Genomic DNA, 23380 nt, shown 5'->3' on the forward strand with positions numbered 1-23380 from the left:
TGAAAAAAATAAATTTAAGTCTATATAGATAAAATTAATGCATTATATTCGTCATTGAAATATTTCAAGAAAAAAATTGTTTTTTCTTGAGAAAACATTGAAATAGTTCAATCACCGTTCTTTAGTTCATTGGTTCAAGTTCTCAGTCAAGCGAATTCAGTGAATTCAAAACTCAAATCGAATCAAAATTTGGAAGTGAGATTCGCGATGGAGAGGCTTCAGCGAATGTTCGCGGGTGCAGGTGGAGCGCTAGGTCACCCTCCCCCAGATTCCCCAACTCTCGATTCCTCCGAGCAGGTCTACATCTCCTCTCTCGCGCTCCTCAAAATGCTCAAGCACGGTAGGTAAAGCTGTAAAGTTTGCTTTTTAACCAATCAAGTCAAGGGATGCCCGATTTCAAAATTAGGGTTTTCGTGTTTTTGTAATTACAGGGAGGGCCGGGGTTCCCATGGAGGTGATGGGTTTGATGCTGGGAGAGTTCGTGGACGAGTACACCGTTCGTGTCGTTGATGTCTTCGCAATGCCGCAGAGTGGCACTGGTGTTAGTGTTGAAGCCGTTGATCATGTTTTTCAGACTAATATGCTTGATATGCTCAAGCAAACTGGACGGTAGTTTATTTTATTTTATTTTTGTAATACTTCTGTTGGGTTTGGTTTATGAATTCACTGGTGGTGGTTTTTTGTGTTGCAGACCAGAGATGGTTGTCGGCTGGTACCATTCGCATCCTGGTTTTGGCTGTTGGCTCTCTGGTGTTGACATAAATACGCAACAGGTTCAGCTCCATTTCTTTCTTGAATATGTTCTTTGGTTGGTTCTTTTATTTCCTTATATTGTTTTTGCATCTACCTTTCAATTCAAAGGATCTGTGTGGTGGATGATTTTAGTATGCTTCGATTTTAATGATTTTTTCTAGTTTTTCAAACATGGACTAGACTAGGATGCTGTACTTTTGTGGAGGATCGCAAGGTTTAAGTGGATCCCGTGGTTTAAATACATTTCACGTTGTTGTTGTTTTTTTTGTTCCCTACAATCCTACCTTTTTGTTCAAAATTCTTGAATTCTTAAGAAGAATTCAAGAATTGCATTGAATGTCCAATAGTGAAGAGAACAACATACCATACGCTCCAACTTGGTTAAGTCACTTTACTAACCCTCGAATTATGGCTACTATGATATTTACCTAATTATCAATCTTATTAAAATTGCTAATGTGGCTTTGATGTTTGCTGGTTTGATTAATTAAGTTGATGCCTAGTTTCTCTTAGAAGATGATGACATATGAACTATTCTCTGGGTTAGCATAGCAGAAAGAGTACTATAAAATGAGTTTGAATACTTCGCGGAGTGAATTATATAACATTTAAATGATGAACCAAAATTTCTACTTAGATATGTTTTCAGGGTTGATATTGCTATTACTCTTATTTTCAAGAGATCTGGGATTCGTTAATAAAACATCATTTGATTTTGATGTTCGTTAAAAACCAACTTTTGTTTGTTAGTATGAAGTTTGCTTTGATTTCATATAAAAGGTTTCATAAGCTATCAGTGGAAGCAAACAATTTTTTTTGCTTATTGAAAACAGTGTCATGATATGCATTTCCAAGTGCCAACTGTTGTCTACTTAAATTTAAGTCGTAAGTAGTTGAAATTTCCAGCCAGGCCAGCCATTACAGTATTAGCAGTAGCCATTATTTTTTTGTTCTTTAGTATGGTGCTGCTGATTAGTATGAGTAACTTGCTCTTCTATGTTATTTTATACAGAGTTTTGAGGCTTTGAATCAGCGTGCAGTGGCTGTGGTTGTAGATCCAATACAAAGTGTTAAAGGCAAAGTGGTGATTGATGCTTTTCGATTGATCAATCCACAGACTATGATGCTTGGTCAAGAACCAAGGCAGACAACATCCAATCTGGGACATCTGAATAAACCATCCATTCAAGTGTGTTACCAAAGCACTTTTGTTATGTGTATTTTCTTTCTTTTGGAAGCACTTGTTCTGCTTTTTTTTTAACTGTTACTGACCTATCTTTATTGCCACTATTTAGGCATTGATCCATGGGTTGAACCGGCATTACTACTCCATAGCCATTAACTACAGGAAAAATGAACTTGAAGAGAAGATGTTGCTTAATCTCCATAAGAAGAAATGGACAGATGGTTTGACACTTAGACATTTTGATACACATTCCAAAACTAATGAACAGACTGTACAGGTAATTTAATGTTTTAAACTGTAAGGTAGATTGGTACTCATCTGATTACTCATAATAAAATCCCTGCATATATTCTGTTTGTCCTATTTTTAAGATTTACAAATCTGCTTAATATCTTTAGCAGAATAAATACTGATAACAAATTAAATTGCGTGCAGGAAATGCTGATCTTAGCTATCAAATATAACAAGGCTGTTCAAGAGGAAGATGAGCTGCCTCCAGAAAAGCTTGCAATAGCTAATGTGGGAAGACAGGATGCAAAGAAGCACCTTGAAGAGCACGTCTCAAATTTGATGTCTTCCAACATCGTTCAAACTCTCGGAATGATGCTTGATACTGTTGTCTTCTAGAGTTGTTATTTTGGACCTTCTGGTTTCTCTAGCATGGTAAGGATGCAAATTGAGTTGTTAAAATTCCTGTGTCCTAATTCTTCTCAAACTATATTTGAAGACACTAGACAGATATATTCTTTGGACGAGCTGAAAAGGTCAAGAAAGTAAAACTCAGCACGTAGTTTGTGTGGGTGTCTCCCTAAGTATTACTTACTGGGTATCCTTTAATGTTTATTGCCGGATTTATCTTCTATAAAATTGTGTGTCAAAACAAAAATTTCAATTATGTTTTAAAATACCATAAGAAACAATTAACATTACGCAAACATATATTGAAATATCAATTTTATTTGTGTAGTCTATAAATGCAAGGTCTGTATTAAGCTCCACATATCGACAATGCGATTACATGCAGTATTATTTTAGCTCTGCTATAATGCTGGTCGTACAACTATTGTAGAGGGGTTTTGTAGCCACGTTGTGGCACTTTCTTTAAAGTAGCCAATATGAGATCGATGTAGAGTGGAAATTGAGCCAAGGCAAAAAGTGTCACCGGCAGGCATGTCACGGCATAGACAGGGAATGCAACTGATTTGAGTTTGCCCTCTAGGATAAAGAAATGACCAACACAGAAACAGACCATTATAGAGGTAATGGACATGAACAACGATGTCAAACCCAGGATAAGCTTCCTGGAAGAATTTTACCGAAATCACGCTCTTGATACCGAGATGTGAGTATTGAGAGGAAAATCACCGTTGAGGTGACAGAACAGCATAGAGCAATGAGAGATGAGATGGCAAAGACTTTAAAATCTGGTCTGTATCCAAGAGTTGGGGTCCCTATGTCATCTTTAAAGTCACCGGGGACAGTGGTGGAAGTGGAAAATGCCACCGTGGCTATCAGTGCTGCTACCACGGAACAGGATTCCGAGGTTTTTTTAGCCATTCTCCACCACTCTTGAGAAGGTCCCTGTGAGTCTCGCTGAAAATATCTCTTGGTGTCTTGTTTTTTTTGTTGTACCGTCTAAAGAAATGCGGTTGCATCGTTTCCTTGACAAACTATATCACATCATCAATGACTAAAAAATGTAAATCATTTTACAGGGGTAATAATTGGATTCAAATTGAAGCACCCTATAATATGACGAGGACTTGTTACGTAAAATAATTGAATGACATTTTAGTTGCATGCATTTATGTAATAAGAATTTAATTAATCTTTGAGAGACTTGCTAGAATAAGTTAAAAAAAAGTCGTATTTTGGTGATAGATTTATAAAATTTGTATAAGTAAGTTTAAATAAAACCTTTTTAAAAAACCATAAATCTCAACCATAGCATTGAATAAACTCTTTTCAGCGCTCTTAATCCATCTTTTCAGCTAATTACGTAAACAGCACCTTCGATTATTATATTTGTAGTGAATGCGATTTGTAGTATTAAAATTTAACTCAACCTCCTTTCTCATCTTAGATATTTTATTTCACCCTTATCTGTGCATTATTCTGATCTCTGTTATCACACAAAAGTGTGTGCCCTATGAGTCTACAAATTAAAAGCAAGTTAATGTTTTTGATCTATTTTGACTGGTTAAAAAGCCTAATGATATGTAAACTTACCAGGTACCACTTGATTTCCCAATGCATTTGCAGGGCTTCGCCAGGAAAGAGCCAAGGTTTATAGTCTCCAAGCTTGGCTGCCAAATGCAAAGCACTGTTTCCTTCGTTATCCACACTCCCGAATATACTCTCCTTCAGATTTTTCTTCTTGAGCAATAAGTCATATAAGTAGGTTTGCCTGTTCTCCACTGCCAATAACACTATATTTTTCTTATTCGCATCCATATCATGAACAGCTACAGGAAACGACTCCATGATTTTCTCTACCATTTCTGTCACTCCGTTCTTTGCAGCTATTAATATCGGTGTCTCACGCACCTTTTCTTCCATGTTAATCTTCTCGTTCCTTGCACATAAAAGTAAACCTCATAATACCCAACACTAATTTATACACGCGTCGATTATGTGAAAAATTAAAAAAGTAAATACAAGCTGATGCAGAACGAAACGCACAGAAATAGTGTTATACCATTCTTTTGTTGCTTGTCTTCGGTGTTACGGTCCCAAGTAACATTACCCCACTCATCAAAACAATAAGGGTTTGTGTGGTGATCTTTATTCTCCAATTTTTGCTCGGGTACGCTGCCATCGTCAGCATACTCATACGTGGAAGCTTTTGCCAGAAGAACATCTACTATTTGAGCGGACCACACTTGTTTTTCCTTCCTTCTAGTTATCCTCTTTATGTTTGCTGACCCTTTTGTAGTTTCATAATAACAAATATTTTCACTTTATAATAAAACCAAAGAATCAAAATTGCATATTAATCATAAGAGACAAAGATATTCAATTGAACACACACATATGTGGGAGAGAGAAACAAGATGAGAGTGACAAGAGTACTGCTCACAATTAAATTTAGAAGAATGAAACCAAGTGAGATTGAGAGGAATATGTACTGGACAAGTCAAAATATGAATAAGATCTAAATAATGAAACCAAGAAATGGATTTTTGGTACAAAAGCATTAATGCCTATTTTGATTAGTTTTATTTTCAACTAAAAAAAGTAATCGTGTTAGTAAAAAGTCTTTTTCCCCAAAAGTCACCCAAATGCCTCCACTCAAATTAAAGTCTGTGTATATAAAATATATCAGGAATCTAGTTAAGCTCAAACTTGCAAAATTTAGAAGAGGTATGGTGAGTATGCAAAAATAAATACACAACTCTAAAGCTAAATATGTTAATGAAGGCATACCTGTTGTAATAATGTTAGATTATTGCAAAAGAAAACGTTGGATTATAACGGTCAAAACTTTAATTGCCAACAACGTTCGTATTAATTTTATTAAGTGCTCCAACGGCAAAATATTTAATGGCTTTTATTGATTTTATTCTTTCCTAACTCTATAAATAGAGAGTTTTTCTCCCATTCCAAAATCATCCCAAGTCAGTCTTCTCTCCTTTTCCTTTCTTCTTTTCCTCTTCTAAAATTATTCTGGGTTTATCCTTATACTCTCTTTAGAGTTTCTTGCTAGTTCTGAGATCCTCAGATATTCTGAGAAGTTCCTGTTGTATCCTGGGGGACTTGCGCAATACACCGCGGATAAGTCCTTAAGGACAGTGACTCTACACGCCTCAGGAAATTTTGTTCGTGATTATGTCAGTTTTTCCAACAATCTTAAGGACTTAAGGCTGACATTAACAACTCAATCTTGGAGGATCAAAACTTTGTTTCTAAACTGAAAGGTATTTGCAAAACCACTTACATACATATATGCTACTATCAAAAGTAAAAAGGTATGGGAAACTTACTGTTATCTTATTCTTTAATAATGTGAATATATTCTTAAAATTTCTTAGAAGTATGGAAAATTCACCTTCTTTAATTGTTGATGGTTATAGTTATTAATTTAATTTTGAATGCCTTAAACGACGATTAAATGCTGATGTTTTATTTGAATTATTCTTGAATTTTGGTAGTCTTTGTGATCATGGAATTCTAAAGACCATTTGAATAATGGTGCGTTATCTGCATGGAATTAATGGTGAGATTATAATAAGTGGTTTAAATAAAATGGAAAGCACAAAAATCTAAGACTTTAATATCATTAACGTTTTGTTTTTAATTCTGGAAGGAATTTATTTTCCTTGAGAGAGAAATAATGGTACGTAGAAGATTTTTTTTAACTCTTGATCATTTTAATTAAACCCTAATTTCGAAAGTTCCCCAAATTGATTTGGGATTTTCTTCTTCTTCACGCATAGACCCCTGAGTTGGGTTTTATGTCGCGTCAGTAGTGGGGGTTTCTCTCCTTCCCTTCTAGGGAGTTCACGGGAAGAAAAATGATTTCTTTTCGTTCTGGTTTGGACCTGTAGGGAACCTCTTCTTCCCCAAATCGTTTGGCTTTGTTTCGTTTGCAACAGGAGGCGCCGTTTTCCCATTCTTTTCTTTAGTTCTAGCGCAACTCTCTTCTTCTTTTACTGGTTCTGATTTGTCCACATCAGGGAGACTTTCCTCTTTTCTTTGGGTCTGGTTGGGTTTCGCGGGAACGAGAGGCAAGCTCCGGTGACCCAGGCGCGACACTCTCCGTAGCAGTGTGCGCCGCAATGGCGGCCCACAGCGGATTTGAGGACGCTCTTGTAGCGGTGGGAATCGCGGAAGCCCTTTGGTCCAGAACTGACGACGGGATGAGTGTGGACAGTGTGACGGCAACAGAGTGAATCTCTGTTTCTGGGAATCTCGTGTTCTTGATCGTTTTGGGGTTTCTTTATTTTGTGCGTTTTGATTCGCGATTGGGGTAAATTCTTTCCTGTTGATTCCTAGCGTGTTTTGGGGTCTGCGTTGATTAGCATAGGGTCTTCCTTTCCTTACGGCGGTGAGAGTCCATGATGGCCACTGGCAACGTGAGGACTTTGGGTTGCTATAGGTTACACCTATCGGACTTAAAGGTCCAGTATCGAATTGGAACTACAAATTAATTTGGTTTAAAAGGGAAGGAATAAGAGTTTAAAGGAAAGTAATGAGATGATTAATTAAAATAATAAATGATTTATTATTTTGAATTAATATTGAATTATATTTATTTATATTTTCTCATTATTGTTTGAGTATAATCTATTCATGATGTTATATTTTTGAATGAGATAACGGTGAATGAATAATGTTAGATAGAGAATGAGAATGATTCTTGTTAAAACTAAATAAACTTTGAAATGAAAGACATGGGTGAAGCCAATGTGTTTTTAGGTATTAGAATCATAAGGAATGAAGATAGTATATTACTATCCCAAGAATAATATATTGAGAAACTTCTTAAGAAGTTTAGGTTTTATGACCTCACCAGTGAGTACCCCTTATGATGCTAATGCTAAGTTAATGAAAAAAATAGAGGAGAATCATTATCTCAGCCTCAGTATGCCCAGATAATTGGGAGCTTACTGCACTTGATGAACTTTTCTAGACTTGATATTTCTTATGCAGTAGGTAGACTGAGTAGGTACACTCAATGTCGAAATCAGAACATTGGGATGCACTTGATAGGCTTATGAGATACTTAAGAGGTTCAATGGATTATGCCATTGAATATAGTGGATTTCCCGCTGTACTAGAAGGGTATAGTGATGCTAACTGGATCTCTGATTCAGATGAGACAAAATCCACTAGTGGTTATGTATTCACTCTTGGGGGTGGTACGATTACATGGAGATCAGCCAGACAAACAATTATTGCAAGATCAATAATGGAATCTGAGTTTGTCGCTCTTGAGATGGTTGGTAGTGAGGCTGAGTGGTTGAAAAACTTCTTAGCAAACATTCCACTAGGAATGAAACCAACCCCATCTGTGTCAATACACTGTGATTGTCAATCGGCAATAGCTATAGCTAAAAACAAGAATTATAATGGAAAGAATAGAGACACAATTTGGTGAAGCAGCTGCTAAAGAGTGGAACTATTTCCATTGACTATGTGAAGTCAGAACGGGATCTAGCAGATCCTCTGACAAAACCCTGGGAAGACAAATGATATTAGAAACATCGAGGGGAATGAGACTTAAGCCACTTGCAAACAAACAAGTGATGGTAACCCAACCTTTGTGATTGGAGATCCCATGAATAAGGTTCATATGGGTAAAAACAAGTCACTTGTTAGTTCTGATAGCACTAAATTGATTTTAATCAATTATGTCCCTTCCTATGGTGTGTGTGAAAGTGCTAGAGACTGCAATATTGAGAGGTTAAACTTTGTCATTAAAATTCTATACGGTGATAGAATTTTGTCTTAAACAAAGTTTTTAATGATTTTTCATATCCCTTACGGGTGGTGTATGATTTGCAGCATACACTTGATGAAATCACCTATATGAGTGTCGAGTGGGGCCGCTTGCATGAGATCTTGGCATGATCTCTAGAGCACTCATGAATACCGGGCACGTGCATGGCCTAGTTAGCGCAACACAGCGATAACAGCAAGGATTGTGGGGGTGTATTGTGATTGATAAACCTCTAACACACGTCAAGTGTCTTTGGTTCATATAGCTTGCTATACCAACTACACTGTGTGTTAAGTATTTCAATCTAAGACTGGTTCATATAGCTTGCTATACCAGGTCTGATGCATTACATCCTATGAGACCCAGAATAAAAGTTTCTTGTTTTTTTTCTTTCTTTTGCAATAAGTGGGGGATTGTTGTAATAATGTTAGATTATTGCAAAAGAAAACGTTGGATTATAACGGTCAAAACTTTAATTGCCAACAACGTTCGTATTAATTTTATTAAGTGCTCCAACGGCAAAATATTTAATGGCTTTTATTGATTTTATTCTTTCCTAACTCTATAAATAGAGAGTTTTTCTCCCATTCCAAAATCATCCCAAGTCAGTCTTCTCTCCTTTTCCTTTCTTCTTTTCCTCTTCTAAAATTATTCTGGGTTTATCCTTATACTCTCTTTAGAGTTTCTTGCTAGTTCTGAGATCCTCAGATATTCTGAGAAGTTCCTGTTGTATCCTGGGGGACTTGCGCAATACACCGCGGATAAGTCCTTAAGGACAGTGACTCTACACGCCTCAGGAAATTTTGTTCGTGATTATGTCAGTTTTTCCAACAATACCTGTTCCAAAGATAACCGACATGATCACAAATACAATCTTGAACAAATCTACACATCTTTGGTAATTGGGGGGAAATAATGGATGTTGCCAATCGCTGGTTTCAGACCCTAAACAAATAATAGTGAGGTTAATGAAATCTCTGCTAACTCGTATCTCTGAATTTGTATTTCTTAAATTTACTTATAAAATAAAGCTTTTCTTTTTGCGTACAAATTTGATGCGTGGAAAGCAAAAGTATGAGAATTTTAGAAACAATTTAGTCCGCACCTGGAGATTTTGTTTCCGCTTCATTATTTGTAGCAGTCTTTTTCGATGCTTCGAGGTCTCTTTCTGTTCCACCATGCGGCAAAATTTTACGTAGAAAATGTGTCAAGGGCGTGGTCACTGGATACATGACAAACGAATCAAATCACGATTACAGTAGGAACTTGTGGTTGTTAAATGATGTTTATTAAGGCAAAAAGGGATTCGTTTATACTTCTTACATACCAACTTTTACCACCGTCAAAAGATCCATACATGTCTCGAAATTTTTCGGATAACTGAAATTTTCTTCTTCAGTTATTGGAAGTTGGTCCTCAGTAGGGTGTGGTTCTGGTTCTGTGAGTTTCTTCACGATTATAGCTTCCAAATAAACAACACATACATTAATATTATCAGTAATAACGTCGTATATATATGTATAAAGTTAAATTTGGTATTAATATCTTTCCCTTATAAACAATTCTTTCAAACCGTCCCAAGTGGCAACCACTCTTGAAAACAGAAGGCTTGTTTGCCAGGAGATGAAGAGGAGTTAACCCACTCTCGTTCACTAAGTTTACAAGATCACCGTATAAATGAATTATTTGGAATGCCAAATCTGTCAAATTAATTAGTCATCAGCTAAAATTAATTATCAGATCGGAAAGTTCAATTTATTAGATTAAAAGAAAGTTTAGAAGGACTTACCAAAATAATCTCCGGCAATGGCAGAATGAAGAACTGTGTCACTATCATATCTTCTACAGTAGCTGTAGCGGTCGGTGTTGTCAGAGGTATATCGATAATGAAGGAAAAGGAAAGCTCCTTTTCTGCCATGGAGAGCAGCCAGAAAGAGAGGTGTCTCGCCATCAACGTTGCGCATACTCAGCAACGAAGCCTCATCTGAAGCAATGTACTCACACATTTTCCTGCTCCCGATCGAAGCCGCAAAGTGCAAGGCCGTGTTGTCTCTCTCGTTCTTGATTCTCAGTGCCTCACGTTCACCCTTTTCCTTGTCACGAATAAGCGCCACCAGTTTTTTCACGATGTCGCATTGGCGGTCGTTGACGGCGACATGCAATGCAGTGTCACCTGTCCTCGTTATTTTTGCTGTTTGAGCCTTCTTGTCCTTCTCGTACGTTGCCACCACTTCCGTCCACTCACCGTTCATGCAAAGTTTGAACAACCGCTTGCTTGTTTCTTCTATGTCCTCACTCGCTCTACCATCTCCCTTTTCCGCCATTATCACATCACCCATTGATACTTTCTCACCTTCTCAAATCTAAACCACTTCTTATTTATCTTAGCGACAACTATACAACTATATATATATGTGCGCGCGCGTAATGTAGGGGCTGGGCTGCTAATTTTTCTTTTTCTCTTTTTTGGCTTTCATACCAAGTTATTCCGACAGAGAGTGACTGGCACAATAAATCATTTTATCTGTGTAAATGTCAACTAACTTTCCCTTCGTTTTCTCCCAAAGCTACAGAATATGGCGGAGTTATGATAATCACTTTCGACTACAAAACTGGGAGAGAGTGAGAGAGAGGTGAATTAATTTACTTGCTTTTTTAGATTATATTCATAATTTTCATGCAAATTAAATAATGAAAAAAATTGACAATTATAATGATATTTTAGGAGAAGTGTTATAGGTGGTTGTGCATTTTTTGACTACTAAAAAAGTGCCAAACTTGAGATGTGTTTTGTTTTGGAATTTTGATTGAATTTACTTTAAGAAGTTAAGAATGCAGTGAATGGTTGTGGTGGGTATCGGTGCTGTGTTTCCTCTCTAAGTAAAGTCATTAATTTACTTTGGGAAAACGTGTTACACGGACACCAACTTTACCCCTCATATATACGTAGTCAGGGATATCTTTGGCAAAGGAAGAAGGAGGGAGCAAATCCGAAAATAAAATAAAAAAAATTGCACACATTGCATAAAATAAAAAAAAATAATTAAGTTTATATTACTATTTTATAAGTTTTAACGCGTAGGAAAAAAACGTAGTATTTATATTTTTCTAATGTAAAAATAACGGTAAAAATGCAAGAATAAATAATGATATTCGGATAATCTATTGGTGGAAGCAAAATCATTCTTTTGCTTATTGAAAACAGTATCATGAAACTGCCAACAGTTATATACTTAGAATTTAAATTATAAGTAATTGAAATTTCCAGCCAGGTCAGCCATTACAGTCAAATCCAGTATTTGCAGTAACTGTTAGTTTTTTTCTTATTAATATGGAGCTGCTGTTTAGTATGATAGTAACTCGTTCTTCTATGTTATTTCTTAGAGTTTTGAGGCTTTGAATCAGCGTGCAGTGGCTGTGGCTGTAGATCCAATACAAAGTGTAAAAGGCAAAGTGGTCATTGATGCTTTTCGATTGATCAATCCACAGACTGAGTGGTCAAGATCAAAGCCTGCAACATGCAATATGGGACATCTGACTAAACCATCCATTCGAGTGTGTTACCAAGCACTTTTTTATGTGTATATCATTTTTTTTCTTTCTTTCTTTTGGAAGAACTTGTTCTGTTTTTCTTAACTGTTATTGACCTATATTTGCCACTCTTTAGGCATTGCTCCATGGATTGAACCGGCATTACTACTCCATAGCCATTAACTACAGGAAAAATGAACTTGAAGAGAAGATGTTGCTTAATCTCCACAAGAAGAAAAGGACTGATGGTTTGACACTTCGACATTTTGATACACATTCCAAAACTAGTGAACAGACAGTAGGTAATTTAGTGATTCAAAGTGTAAGGTAGATTGTTACTCATATGATTATTCAAGATGAAATACCTGCATATATTTTGTTTACCCTACTTTAAATATTTAAAAAGTCTGCCGAATATCTTTAGCAGAATAAATACGGAAAAATCTCAATCAAATTGGATAAGAAACAGTTAAGATTACGTAAAAAACAATGAAATATCCATTTTTTGTGTAGTGTATAAATGCAAGGTGAATATTAAGTTCCTTATATGAAAAATTAATTTACATGCAGCATTAACATTATTTTAGCTCTGCTATAATGTAGAGAGGTTCTGTATATGATATTTTGACGCATTTTTTACCTCCATTTGTATCCAGGCTCTGGTACTTTCTTAAAAGTACACAATAAGAGATCGATGTAGAGAGGAAACTGGGCCAAGGCAAAAAGTGTCACTAGCAAGCACATAACGGCATATAAAGGGAATGCAACTGATTTGAGTTTGTCCTTTAGGATAAAGAAATGACCAGCACAGAAACAGATCACCATAGACGTAATGGAGATGAACAACGATGTAAAACTCACGATAAGCTTCCTGGGAAGACTTTTACCGAAATCACGCTCTCGATGCCGAGATGTGTGTATAGAGAGGAACATCACCAGTTGGGTAACAGAACAGATAAGAGCAATGAGAGATGCGATGGCAAAGACTTTAAATTCTGGCCTGTTTTCAAGAGTTGGGGAGCCGGTGTCGTCTTTGAAGTCACCGGGGACAGTGGTGGATGTGGAAAAGGACACTGCAGCTATCAGTGATGCTACCAAGGAGCAGGATTCAGAGGTTTTTTTCAGCCATTCTCCACCACTCTTTAGAATGTCCCTGTGAGTCTCGCTGAAGATATCTTTTGGTGTCTTGTTTTTATTGTTGTATCGATTAAAGCAATGAGATGGCACCGATTCCTTAACAAACTGCATCACATCATGAGTGGGACAGCAGGTAGTTCGAGTGACCAGAAAATGTAAATCATTTTACGGGGGTAATAATATGTAAACTTACCAGGTACCACTTGATTTCCCAATGCATTTGCAGGGCTTCTCCAGGAAAGGGCCAAGGTTTATAGTCTCCAAGCTTGGCTGCCAAATGCAATGCATTGTTTCCTTCGTTATCCACACTCTCGAATATACTCTCCTTCAGATTTTTGTTCTTCAGCAATAATTCATATAAGTAGGTTTTCCTGTTGTCCACTGCCCATAACACTATATTTTTCTTATTCGCATCCATATCATGAACAGCTACAGGAAACGACTCCATGATTTTCTCTACCATTTCTGTCACTCCGTTCTTTGCAGCTATTAGTATTGGTGTCTCACACGTCTTCTTTTCTTTGACGTTAACCTTCTCCTCCCCTGCACATAAAAGTAAACCTATAATAATAATAATAGTATAATAGTAACCAACAATAATCTAAATATCATGATTAAATATCCCTTTCTCAGCCTATTTGATTCTGCATTGGAAGAGGCTCATGTGAAAAATTGAAAAAGTAAATTCATTCCTGATGCAGAATTAAACACAGTATAATGTTATACCATTGTTTTGTTGTTTGGGTTCTCCTTTGGTGGTGAGATGTTGTTCCACTTCTGTGGTACCCGCCAAAGTAACATTACCCTCTTCATCAAAAGTATAAGGGTCTGTCCGTTGATCTTTATTCTGCAATATATTCACGGGTGGGCTTCCATCGTCTGCGTACTCATACATGCAACTTCGCTTCAGAAGTTCATCCACTATTTGAACTGACCACTCGTGCTCTTCCTTCTTCCGACGTATCTTATTTATGTTCGCTGACCCTTTTGTAGTTTCATGATCAGAAACATTGTCACGTTACTAACGGAAAAAAGGTGTGTAATGCAAATTCTAGAAGAATGTAGAAGCTCCTTAAATAGAAGAATTGAAATGTAATACAAGTTCTAGAATATTCTAGAAAAACCTAAGATAGAAAAAAAAAAATCAAGAATATTCTACATAGGTAAAAATCTAGAACATTCCACATAAGTTGTGGCTAGTATGTTCTAGAATAATCTATGGGTCTATAAATACCCATGAACTCTACCATTTGATGTATGTAGCCAACATCTATCATTTTGTATGAAGCCAACATCTACCATTTGTATGAGCTAACATCTACTACAACTAAAGACAACTACAACACTTCTTTCAACTACTACTTCTACATTCTACTATCTCTAAATTTTCTCTACCACATCAACTACTCCTTTCACAACCTTCAAAATACTAACAGTGGTACCAGAGCTACATTCGGTCATCTACTGGGCGTAGATAAAATTTTCAACTACCTCAAACAAAACTATAACTCATTCTACTACTTCCAAATATATTCTCAACACATGGCTACTACTAATCAAACATCATCAATTCCAGTACCTATTTTCAAAGGAGAAAATTATGATTTTTGGAGTGTCAAAATGAAGACATTCTTCCGCTCTCAAGATTTATGGGATATCATAGAAGAGGGATTCAATATTCCAGAAGACACCTCTACTCTTACTGCAGCTCAAAAGAAGGAGTTGAAAGAAAACAAGCAGAAGGATTCAAGGGCTTTATTTGTTCTTCAACAAGCAGTTGATGAGACAATTTTTCCAAGGATAATTGGTGCCACAAGTGCAAAACAAGCTTGGAATACAATACAAGAGGAGTTTCAAGGAAGTGACGAGGTACGCAATATTAAACTTCATTCTCTAAGACGAGAGTTTGAATTATTAAGAATGAAAGAATCTGAGACCATTAAAGACTACTATTCTAGAATAAAAGAAATAGTTAGTCAAATGAGAGCCTATGGGGAAAATATTCTTGACAAAAAGATCGTTGAGAAAATTTTAATTTCTATTCCCCAAAAGTATGATGCAATCGCAACCGCGATTGAACAAACAAAAGATTTGGCTACATTGTCAGTCACACAACTAATGGGCTCTCTTGAAGCTTATGAACAAAGATTGAAAAGGCATGAAGAAGACTCGGTTGAAAATGCCTTTCAATCAAAACTAAAATTACGGTCTCAGAATAAAGAATATGAAGGAAATAAAAGTAGAGAAGAAATTTCTAGAAATAAAGAAAATCCTAGAAGCTTCTCGAAGACTCGTCAAGAAAAATATCCTCCATGTGGCATATGTAAAAAGACAAGTCACTTGGAAAAAGATTGTTGGCATCATGGAAAACCTCAATGCCACTATTGCAAGAAATTTGGTCACGTAGAAAAGTATTGTCGTAATAAAAATAAGTATCAAGCAAACTTTGCGGAAGAAGATAATCAAGAGAAACTCTTATTCTACGCCAATCAAGAATCTTCTGGTAGAGAAGGAAGTTGGTACTTGGATAGTGGATGCAGCAATCACATGGCGAAAGATCAAAGCATCTTCAAAGACATTGATAAATCTGTCAATGTCAAAGTTCGGCTAGGAAATGGCACCACAGTGGAGTCTCGAGGCAAAGGAACTGTCATGGTGGAGACAAAGAAAGGTACGAAATTCATCAAGGATGTTTTACTAGTTCCAAATCTTAAAGAAAATCTTTTAAGTATTGGCCAAATGATGGAGAATGGATATTCTCTTCATTTTGAGAAAGATACATGCAAAATTTATGACAGTAAAATGATAGAAATTGGCCAAGTAAAAATGGAGAAGAGAAATAGAAGCTTTCCTATAAGCTTCAAACCTGGAACTAATATTGCCATGAAGGTAGAAGTTGATGACTCATGGCTTTGGCATAGGAGATTTGGCCACTTCAACACACATGCCTTAAAACTTCTATATACGAAAAACATGATGAGAGATCTTCCATGCTTGAAGGAGAATAATGAATCATGTGAAGGATGTCTCCTCGGAAAACAACATCGATTACCATTCTCGACAGACAAAGCATGGAGAGCAAAAGACTTATTGGAGTTGATTCATACCGATGTTTGCGGACCGATGAGAACACCTTCACATCATAACAACAGGTATTTCATCCTCTTCATTGATGACTTCTCTAGAATGACATGGGTCTATTTCTTAAAGGCAAAGTCAGAAGTTTTTGGAGTATTCAAGAAATTCAAGGCCCTTGTTGAGAAGCAAAGTGGAAAACAACTAAAAGTACTTAGAAGTGATCGTGGCAAGGAGTACACATCTCACGAGTTTGACAAATTCTGTGAAGATGAAGGCATAGAGCGACAACTTACAGTTGCATATACTCCACAACAAAATGGCGTGTCAGAGAGAAAGAATCGCACAGTTATGGAGATGGCAAGATCAATGCTGAAAGAGAAAAGTATGCATAACACTTTTTGGGCTGAAGCAGTTTACACTGCAGTTTATATTCTAAACAGATGTCCAACTAAAGCAGTCCAAGACAAGACTCCTATTGAAGCTTGGAGTGGGAGAAAGCCATCGGCTAAACACCTACGAGTATTTGGATCTATCTGCTACATACATGTTCCTGATCAAAGGAGGCACAAGCTTGAAGACAAAACTATACGAGGAATATTTTTGGGATATAGCACACAGTCAAAAGGCTATCGAGTTTACAACCTACAAACTAAAAAGCTCATCATCAGTCGAGATGTTGAAGTTGATGAAAATGCTTCTTGGAATTGGGAAGAAGAAAAAGTTGTTAAAAGCAACATTCTACTTCCAGTGCAACAATCTCAAGAAGAAACTCAAGAAGAGGAAGAAAATTCAGGTACGCTTTCTCCACCTCCACAACAAGATTCTTCACCTGAATCTAGTCCTAGAAGAGTAAGATCTTTGGTAGACATATATGAAACTTGCAATATGGCCGTGATTGAGCCTAACTGTTATGAAGAAGCATCAAAGCAAGAAGTATGGGTCAAGGCTATGGAAGAAGAGATTAAAATGATTGAGAAGAATAACACTTGGGAACTTGTAAATTTCCCTCATGGAAAAGACATCATTGGAGTCAAATGGATATATAAAACAAAGCTCAATCCTGATGGAACTATACAAAAGCATAAAGCAAGATTGGTTGCCAAAGGCTACTCACAGCAACCAGGAATAGACTACAATGAGACATTTGCTCCAGTTGCTCGCTTAGATACAATTAGAGTTTTAATAGCTCTTGCAGCACAAAAAGGATGGAAAATCTATCAACTGGATGTCAAGTCAGCCTTTCTAAATGGGGTGCTCGAAGAAGAGATTTATGTTGAACAACCACAGGGCTTCATCAACGAAGGCAATGAAGGCAAAGTACTAAGACTTAAAAAAGCATTATATGGCCTGAAGCAAGCTCCTCGAGCATGGTATAGCAAGATTGATAAATACTTCATCGATCAAGGATTCAAGAGGAGCAAGAGTGAGTCAACACTATATATTAAGGCACAAGGTCAGTACCATCTCATTGTCTCTATATATGTCGATGATCTTATCTATACAGGAAACAATATAGAAATGATGATAGAATTTAAAGAAGACATGATGAAGACATTTGAAATGACCGATCTTGGCTTGATGAACTATTTTCTCGGTATAGAGGTGAAACAAGAAAAGGAAGGTATATTTATCTCTCAAAAGAAATATATTGAAGCTCTATTAAAGAAGTTCAAGATGAATGATTGTAAACCTGTCACTACTCCACTGGTGGTAAACGAGAAGCTACAAAAAGATGATGGAGCACAAGAGGTAGATGCATCATGCTACAGAAGCTAATTGGAAGTCTTCTCTATCTCACAGCCACACGACCAGACATTATGTATGCTACAAGTCTTCTATCAAGATTCATGCAAAAGCCAAGTCAAATTCATTATGGAGTAGGAAAAAGAATTTTAAGATATCTACAAGGCACAAAGGAGTTTGGTATATGGTACAAAACCATGAGTAACTCAAGGATGATTGGCTACACAGATAGTGATTGGGCAGGATCAATGGATGACATGAAAAGTACGTCAGGATATGCTTTCTCACTAGGATCGGGTATTTTATCTTGGGCATCAAAGAAGCAAGCAACCGTGGCACAATCAACAGCAGAAGCAGAGTATGTAGCAGCTGCTGAAACCACAAGTCAAGCAATATGGCTAAAAAGAATACTTGAAGAAATGGGTGAACCACAAGATGGACCGACTATTATCTATTGCGATAACAAATCAGCAATAGCAATAGCAAAAAATCCAGTCCATCATCAAAGAACAAAACATATGGCCATTAAATATCACTTCATTCGAGATGAAGAGACAACTAAACAAATTCGACTCGAGTACTGTCCAACAGAAGACCAAATTGCAGATATATTTACGAAGGCATTACCAAGACCAAGATTTGAACTACTGCGCACAATGCTTGGAGTTACCGAATTTGCATTAAGGAGGAGTATTAAAGTGTAATGCAAATTCTAGAAGAATGTAGAAGCTCCTTAAATAGAAGAATTGAAATGTAATACAAGTTCTAGAATATTCTAGAAAAACCTAAGATAGAAAAAAAAAAATCAAGAATATTCTACATAGGTAAAAATCTAGAACATTCCACATAAGTTGTGGCTAGTATGTTCTAGAATAATCTATGGGTCTATAAATACCCATGAACTCTACCATTTGATGTATGTAGCCAACATCTATCATTTTGTATGAAGCCAACATCTACCATTTGTATGAGCTAACATCTACTACAACTAAAGACAACTACAACACTTCTTTCAACTACTACTTCTACATTCTACTATCTCTAAATTTTCTCTACCACATCAACTACTCCTTTCACAACCTTCAAAATACTAACAATAATGTTATACCATTGTTTTGTTGTTTGGGTTCTCCTTTGGTGGTGAGATGTTGTTCCACTTCTGTGGTACCCGCCAAAGTAACATTACCCTCTTCATCAAAAGTATAAGGGTCTGTCCGTTGATCTTTATTTTGCAATATATTCACGGGTGGGCTTCCATCGTCTGCGTACTCATACATGCAACTTCGCTTCAGAAGTTCATCCACTATTTGAACTGACCACTCGTGCTCTTCCTTCTTCCGACGTATCTTATTTATGTTCGCTGACCCTTTTGTAGTTTCATGATCAGAAACATTGTCACGTTACTAACGGAAAAAAGGTGCTACATTCATGATTTGCAAAATGAAATGTTCTTAACAGTGATTTCTTTTATACTTTTGAGTTATCAAATATATTTTATAAAATATCTAAAGATTAATCTATTAATAAGGACTCATTTATAAATGTTAAAAATATGTAAATAGTCAATTTGCAAGATATATTTTGCATTCGGTAACCTTATACTTGACAATCACTGACTGATTTAGGTCTGGGTAGCTATTTTTTGATAAAAAAGTGCTCTTAAATTTTCTTTTAATTCATCTATTATATATGTGGTTTTTATTTGTAATAATTTATATTTAAATATAGTCTTATTTTTTTGCAATTGTTATAATTATTAATTTTCCATCTAATTTATCTCTTCAACATATTATAAACACAAATCAACACCGCTGCTATCAGTCAACACAATACACACAAATCAGAGAGCAAAAATGGGAACAAAAAATTGATTAAGAGGATGAGGACGAGGTTTAGACGTGACAAACACGTATGACCTTACGTGTACACACTTCTGATGCTGAATCATTTATCATATAAGATAAAATTTAACATAGTTAAAAACTAAAATATTAAAGTCAATATTTTTTAAAATAAAGGATCAATATATATATATATATATATATATATATATATATATATATATATAATATGTAATGATTAAAATATGAATAAGATCTTAATAAGTTTCTTTTAGTTGATTGATTTAGTATACTTAATATTGACATAGTATTATAAAGAATGTTATATTCTTAATATAACAAATTTTATTTTATTTTATTTATTTAAATTCTATAAATAATTAATAATATTGAAGACGGATTTTAGCAATTGTAAGTTTATATATTAAAGCTAAATAGATTGATGGAGGCATACCTGTTCCAAAGATAACTGTCAGCATCATAAATACGAACTTGAATAAATCTACACAGCTTTGGTAATTCAGAGGAAAAAAGTGGTGTGGCAAGGTGCTGCTTTCAGATCCTAAACAAATCATATTGCGGTTAATATGCTGTATAAAATAAAGTTTTTCTTTTGGGTCCAAATATTGTGCGTGGAAAGCGCAAGTATAAGAATTTTAGTAACAATTTAGTCCTCACCTGCAGATTTTGTTTCCGCTCCATCATCTGTAGCAATATTTTTCAATGCTTCGAGGTCTCTTTTTGGTCCAATTTGATCATTATGCGGTAACTTTTTATGAAATTGTCTCAACGGCTCGGTCACTGGATACATGGAAAACGAATCAAATCACGATTACAGTACGAAGTTGAGGTTATTAAATGATGTTCATAAGTTGAAGTTTTGAGTAAAAATTTTGTCTAAAATTAGCATATATGTTGCAAAAATACTTCTAAAAACAGGGATTGATTTATACGTTTTCTTGGAGGAGAGAGTGTTGTAAAAGGTTGATAGAACGATGAACAAAATTTTTCGAGGAGTATAGAGTCACTGTCTTCAACTTATTCACGGTGTGTTGCGCAAGTTCTCCAGATACAACAGTAACTTCTCAGAATTTCTGAGGATCTCAAAACTAACAAGGATCTCTCAAAAAAGTATAAAAGTAACCCAGAATAATTTTAGAAGAAGAAAAAAACTAAAGAATAAAACTCAAAAAGATGAAAAAGACTGAATTTGGTGTCTTTGGAGGAAGAGTCTCTTTTTATAGATATAGATGAGAATAAAATCATTAAAAAATAAAATTCAATAAATTTTCTTTTGAACGCTGCAGCACTTTGAACGTTGATCAAAATTCAAATTTTGCAATATTATAATATTAATATAATATAAGAGAGAGTATATATCTTTTACATACCCACTAAGGCGAATTTTTTTGCCATGCTCAAAAGCCCCACACATATCTCGTAATTTTCCGGATAACTGATTTTTTCTGTGTCGGTTGTTGGACGTTGCTCCTGACTATTGGGTGCTACTTCGAGCTTCTTCACCATTATAGCTTCCAAATAAATTACACAGACATTATCAATAATAATAATAATAATAATTCGTTATAAAGTAAAATTTGGAATTAGTATCTTACCATTATAAACAATTCGTTCAAACCGTCCCAAGTGGCCACCACTCCTGAAAACAGAAGGCTTATTTGCCAGGAGATGAAGAGGAGTTAACCCACTCTCGTTCACTGAATTCACAAGATCTCCGTATAAATGAATTATTTGGAATGCCAAATCTGTAAATAAATTAATCATCAGCTAAAATTAATTATTAGATGGGAAATTTCAATTTATTAGATTGAAAGAAAGTTTAGAAGGACTCACCAAAATAATCTCCGGCAATGGCCGAATGAAGAATTGTGTCACCATCAGTTCTTCTACAGTTGCTGTAGTGGTCAAGAGGCTCTGGGTGGTTGTTGTTAGAGAAATAGTGAAGGAAAAGGAAAACTTCTTTTCTGCCATGGAGAGCAGCCAGAAAGAGAGGGGTCTCGCCATCAACGTTGCGCATACTCAGCAACGAAGCCTCAGCGGAAGCAATGTACTCGCACATCTCCACGCTCCCCATGGAAGCCGCGAAATGCAAGGCCGTGTTTTTTCTTTTGTTCTGAATTCCCAGTGCCTCTTTACGCTTGCCCTCTTCCCTCTCGGAGCAAATAAGCTTCACCAGTTTTCCCGCGACGGCGTATTGGCCGTCGCTGACGGCGACATGCAAAGCAGTGTCACCTGTCTTAGTTATTTTGGCCGTGTGAGCCTTCTTTTCCTTCTCGAACGTTGTCACCACTTCTTCCCACTCACCTTTCATGCAAAGTTTGAACAAAAGCTTGCTTGTTTTTTGTGTGTGCTCACTCGTTCTATCATCTTCCCTTTCCGCCATCAGCACATCACCTATTATTACTTCTCTCTTCTCATATCCAGGCCTCTTCTTCTATTTACCTTAGCCACAACTACACATATGTCTCTGGAATGTAGGTGGCTGCTACTTTTTTTGGCTTTCATATCAAGTTATTCCAACACTAAGTTACGGCACGATAAATATTTTTTTTGTGGAATTTCCCACTGCGCAAATGTGAACGAAACTTTCCTTCATTTTCTCCCACTTTTAAGCGACAGAATATGGCCAGTTATAATAATCACTTTGGACTACAATTTTTTTTGGAAGAGTGGGAGAGAGAGAGAGAGAGGTGAATTAATTTTCTTGCATTTTTAGTTTTTATTCAAATTTTAGTGCAAATTAAATAATGAAAAAAATGATAATTGTAATAATCTTTAGAAGTATAGTATGAGTTGGTTGTGCATTTTTTTAAAAGAAAATGATAAACTCCGTATGATTTTGTTTTGGAATTTTGATTGAACTTACTTTAGAAGCAGTAATTGGATGGTTGTGATGAGTATCGGTGCTGTGTTTCCTCTCCAAGCAAAGTGATGAATTTACTTTGAGGAACGTGTTACACGGACACTCACTTTTATCTTTCTTTACCTTCCTGTGAGTTTGGAGAATTGTTCCTTAGTTGCGCTGGTGATATTTGTGGCTTCTGTGGAAGGAAAAGGACAAAGGAAGGGTAATTCCGAAAATAAAATGAAAAAATTGCACTTATTAATTTCAACTGCCAAATGAACTTTTAATATTCTTAAGGTTTCAATCTATTTTTTCCTCACATATAATGTTAGTGTCTATAAAAATTTAATTCCATTATTTAATTTTGATCCACTGCTCATTTGTTATTTCAATTTCTAATTACTTATTGGCGTAAAATATCAACAGTAATGTTTAATTATAAACTTTAACATTGTTATCATTAAAATTATTTTGAAATCAAATGATGTATTATTGAGAACTAAACTTAATTAACTTTAGAAAGTTAAAGGATCAAATATACTACTAAATTTTCACAAGGATCAAAATTGCATACTAATTGTTACTACAGACTTGCAGACAACCATTCGGTTTTGGTATATCAGCTCCTCAGCCGAACGGTCTCGGCAAGCCTCTTGTCGTTCGGTCTCGACAGCTGTCGAGCAGATTTAATGCACAAATAAATGTGGTAACGGCTACCGTTAGACAATTAATGTTTGCATTAATGACCATTAAGAAGTAAATTAATTGGTCAGATTCCTTTAAACTTTATAAATAAGAGTTTA

The 23380-nt window shown here is 35.8% G+C and overlaps 2 protein-coding genes and 2 pseudogenes across 5 annotated transcripts; 2 read left to right on the plus strand and 2 right to left on the minus strand.

Annotated features, from left to right (window-relative positions):
- The first annotated feature begins 75 nt into the window (after window positions 1-75).
- On the plus strand, window positions 76-4434 carry LOC124825915 (26S proteasome non-ATPase regulatory subunit 14 homolog). Of its 3 annotated transcripts, none has more exons than XM_047298655.2 (7): window positions 76-340; window positions 432-609; window positions 692-773; window positions 1766-1942; window positions 2049-2216; window positions 2375-2602; window positions 4172-4434. In XM_047298655.2, exons 1-6 carry the CDS (start codon window positions 208-210, stop codon window positions 2564-2566), a joined length of 930 nt encoding a protein of 309 aa, XP_047154611.1. In that variant the 5' UTR covers window positions 76-207; the 3' UTR covers window positions 2567-2602; window positions 4172-4434. The 3 variants fall into 3 exon arrangements, with proteins under 3 accessions (XP_047154611.1, XP_047154612.1, XP_047154610.1); XM_047298656.2 differs by having other exon boundaries at window positions 4202-4434; XM_047298654.2 differs by lacking the exon at window positions 4172-4434 and having other exon boundaries at window positions 77-340; window positions 2375-2782.
- Window positions 2852-10960, minus strand: LOC124825972 (uncharacterized; annotated as a pseudogene). Its single transcript, XR_015786959.1, has 8 exons — window positions 10171-10960; window positions 9908-10081; window positions 9709-9774; window positions 9487-9603; window positions 9219-9326; window positions 4638-4865; window positions 4169-4533; window positions 2852-3609 (listed from the first exon to the last, which is right to left on the minus strand). The product of XR_015786959.1 is annotated as an uncharacterized LOC124825972 (transcript).
- Window positions 10961-11222: 262 nt separating this feature from the next.
- Window positions 11223-12243, plus strand: LOC124825971 (26S proteasome non-ATPase regulatory subunit 14 homolog pseudogene; annotated as a pseudogene).
- Window positions 12244-12431: 188 nt separating this feature from the next.
- Window positions 12432-22227, minus strand: LOC124825970 (uncharacterized). The gene is made up of 10 exons (XM_088115929.1): window positions 21566-22227; window positions 21328-21477; window positions 21103-21243; window positions 20390-20512; window positions 20166-20273; window positions 18966-19236; window positions 15495-15616; window positions 13776-14033; window positions 13243-13592; window positions 12432-13154 (listed from the first exon to the last, which is right to left on the minus strand). The coding sequence occupies exons 1-10, from the start codon at window positions 22113-22115 to the stop codon at window positions 12549-12551; spliced, it is 2679 nt and encodes an 892-aa protein (XP_087972055.1). The 5' UTR covers window positions 22116-22227; the 3' UTR covers window positions 12432-12548.
- Between the last annotated feature and the right edge of the window lie 1153 nt (window positions 22228-23380).

Source organism: Vigna umbellata, chromosome 5, assembly GCF_029865625.1.
Source record: "Vigna umbellata cultivar VRB3 chromosome 5, Vumbellata_1.0, whole genome shotgun sequence".
NCBI lineage: Eukaryota > Viridiplantae > Streptophyta > Magnoliopsida > Fabales > Fabaceae > Vigna > Vigna umbellata.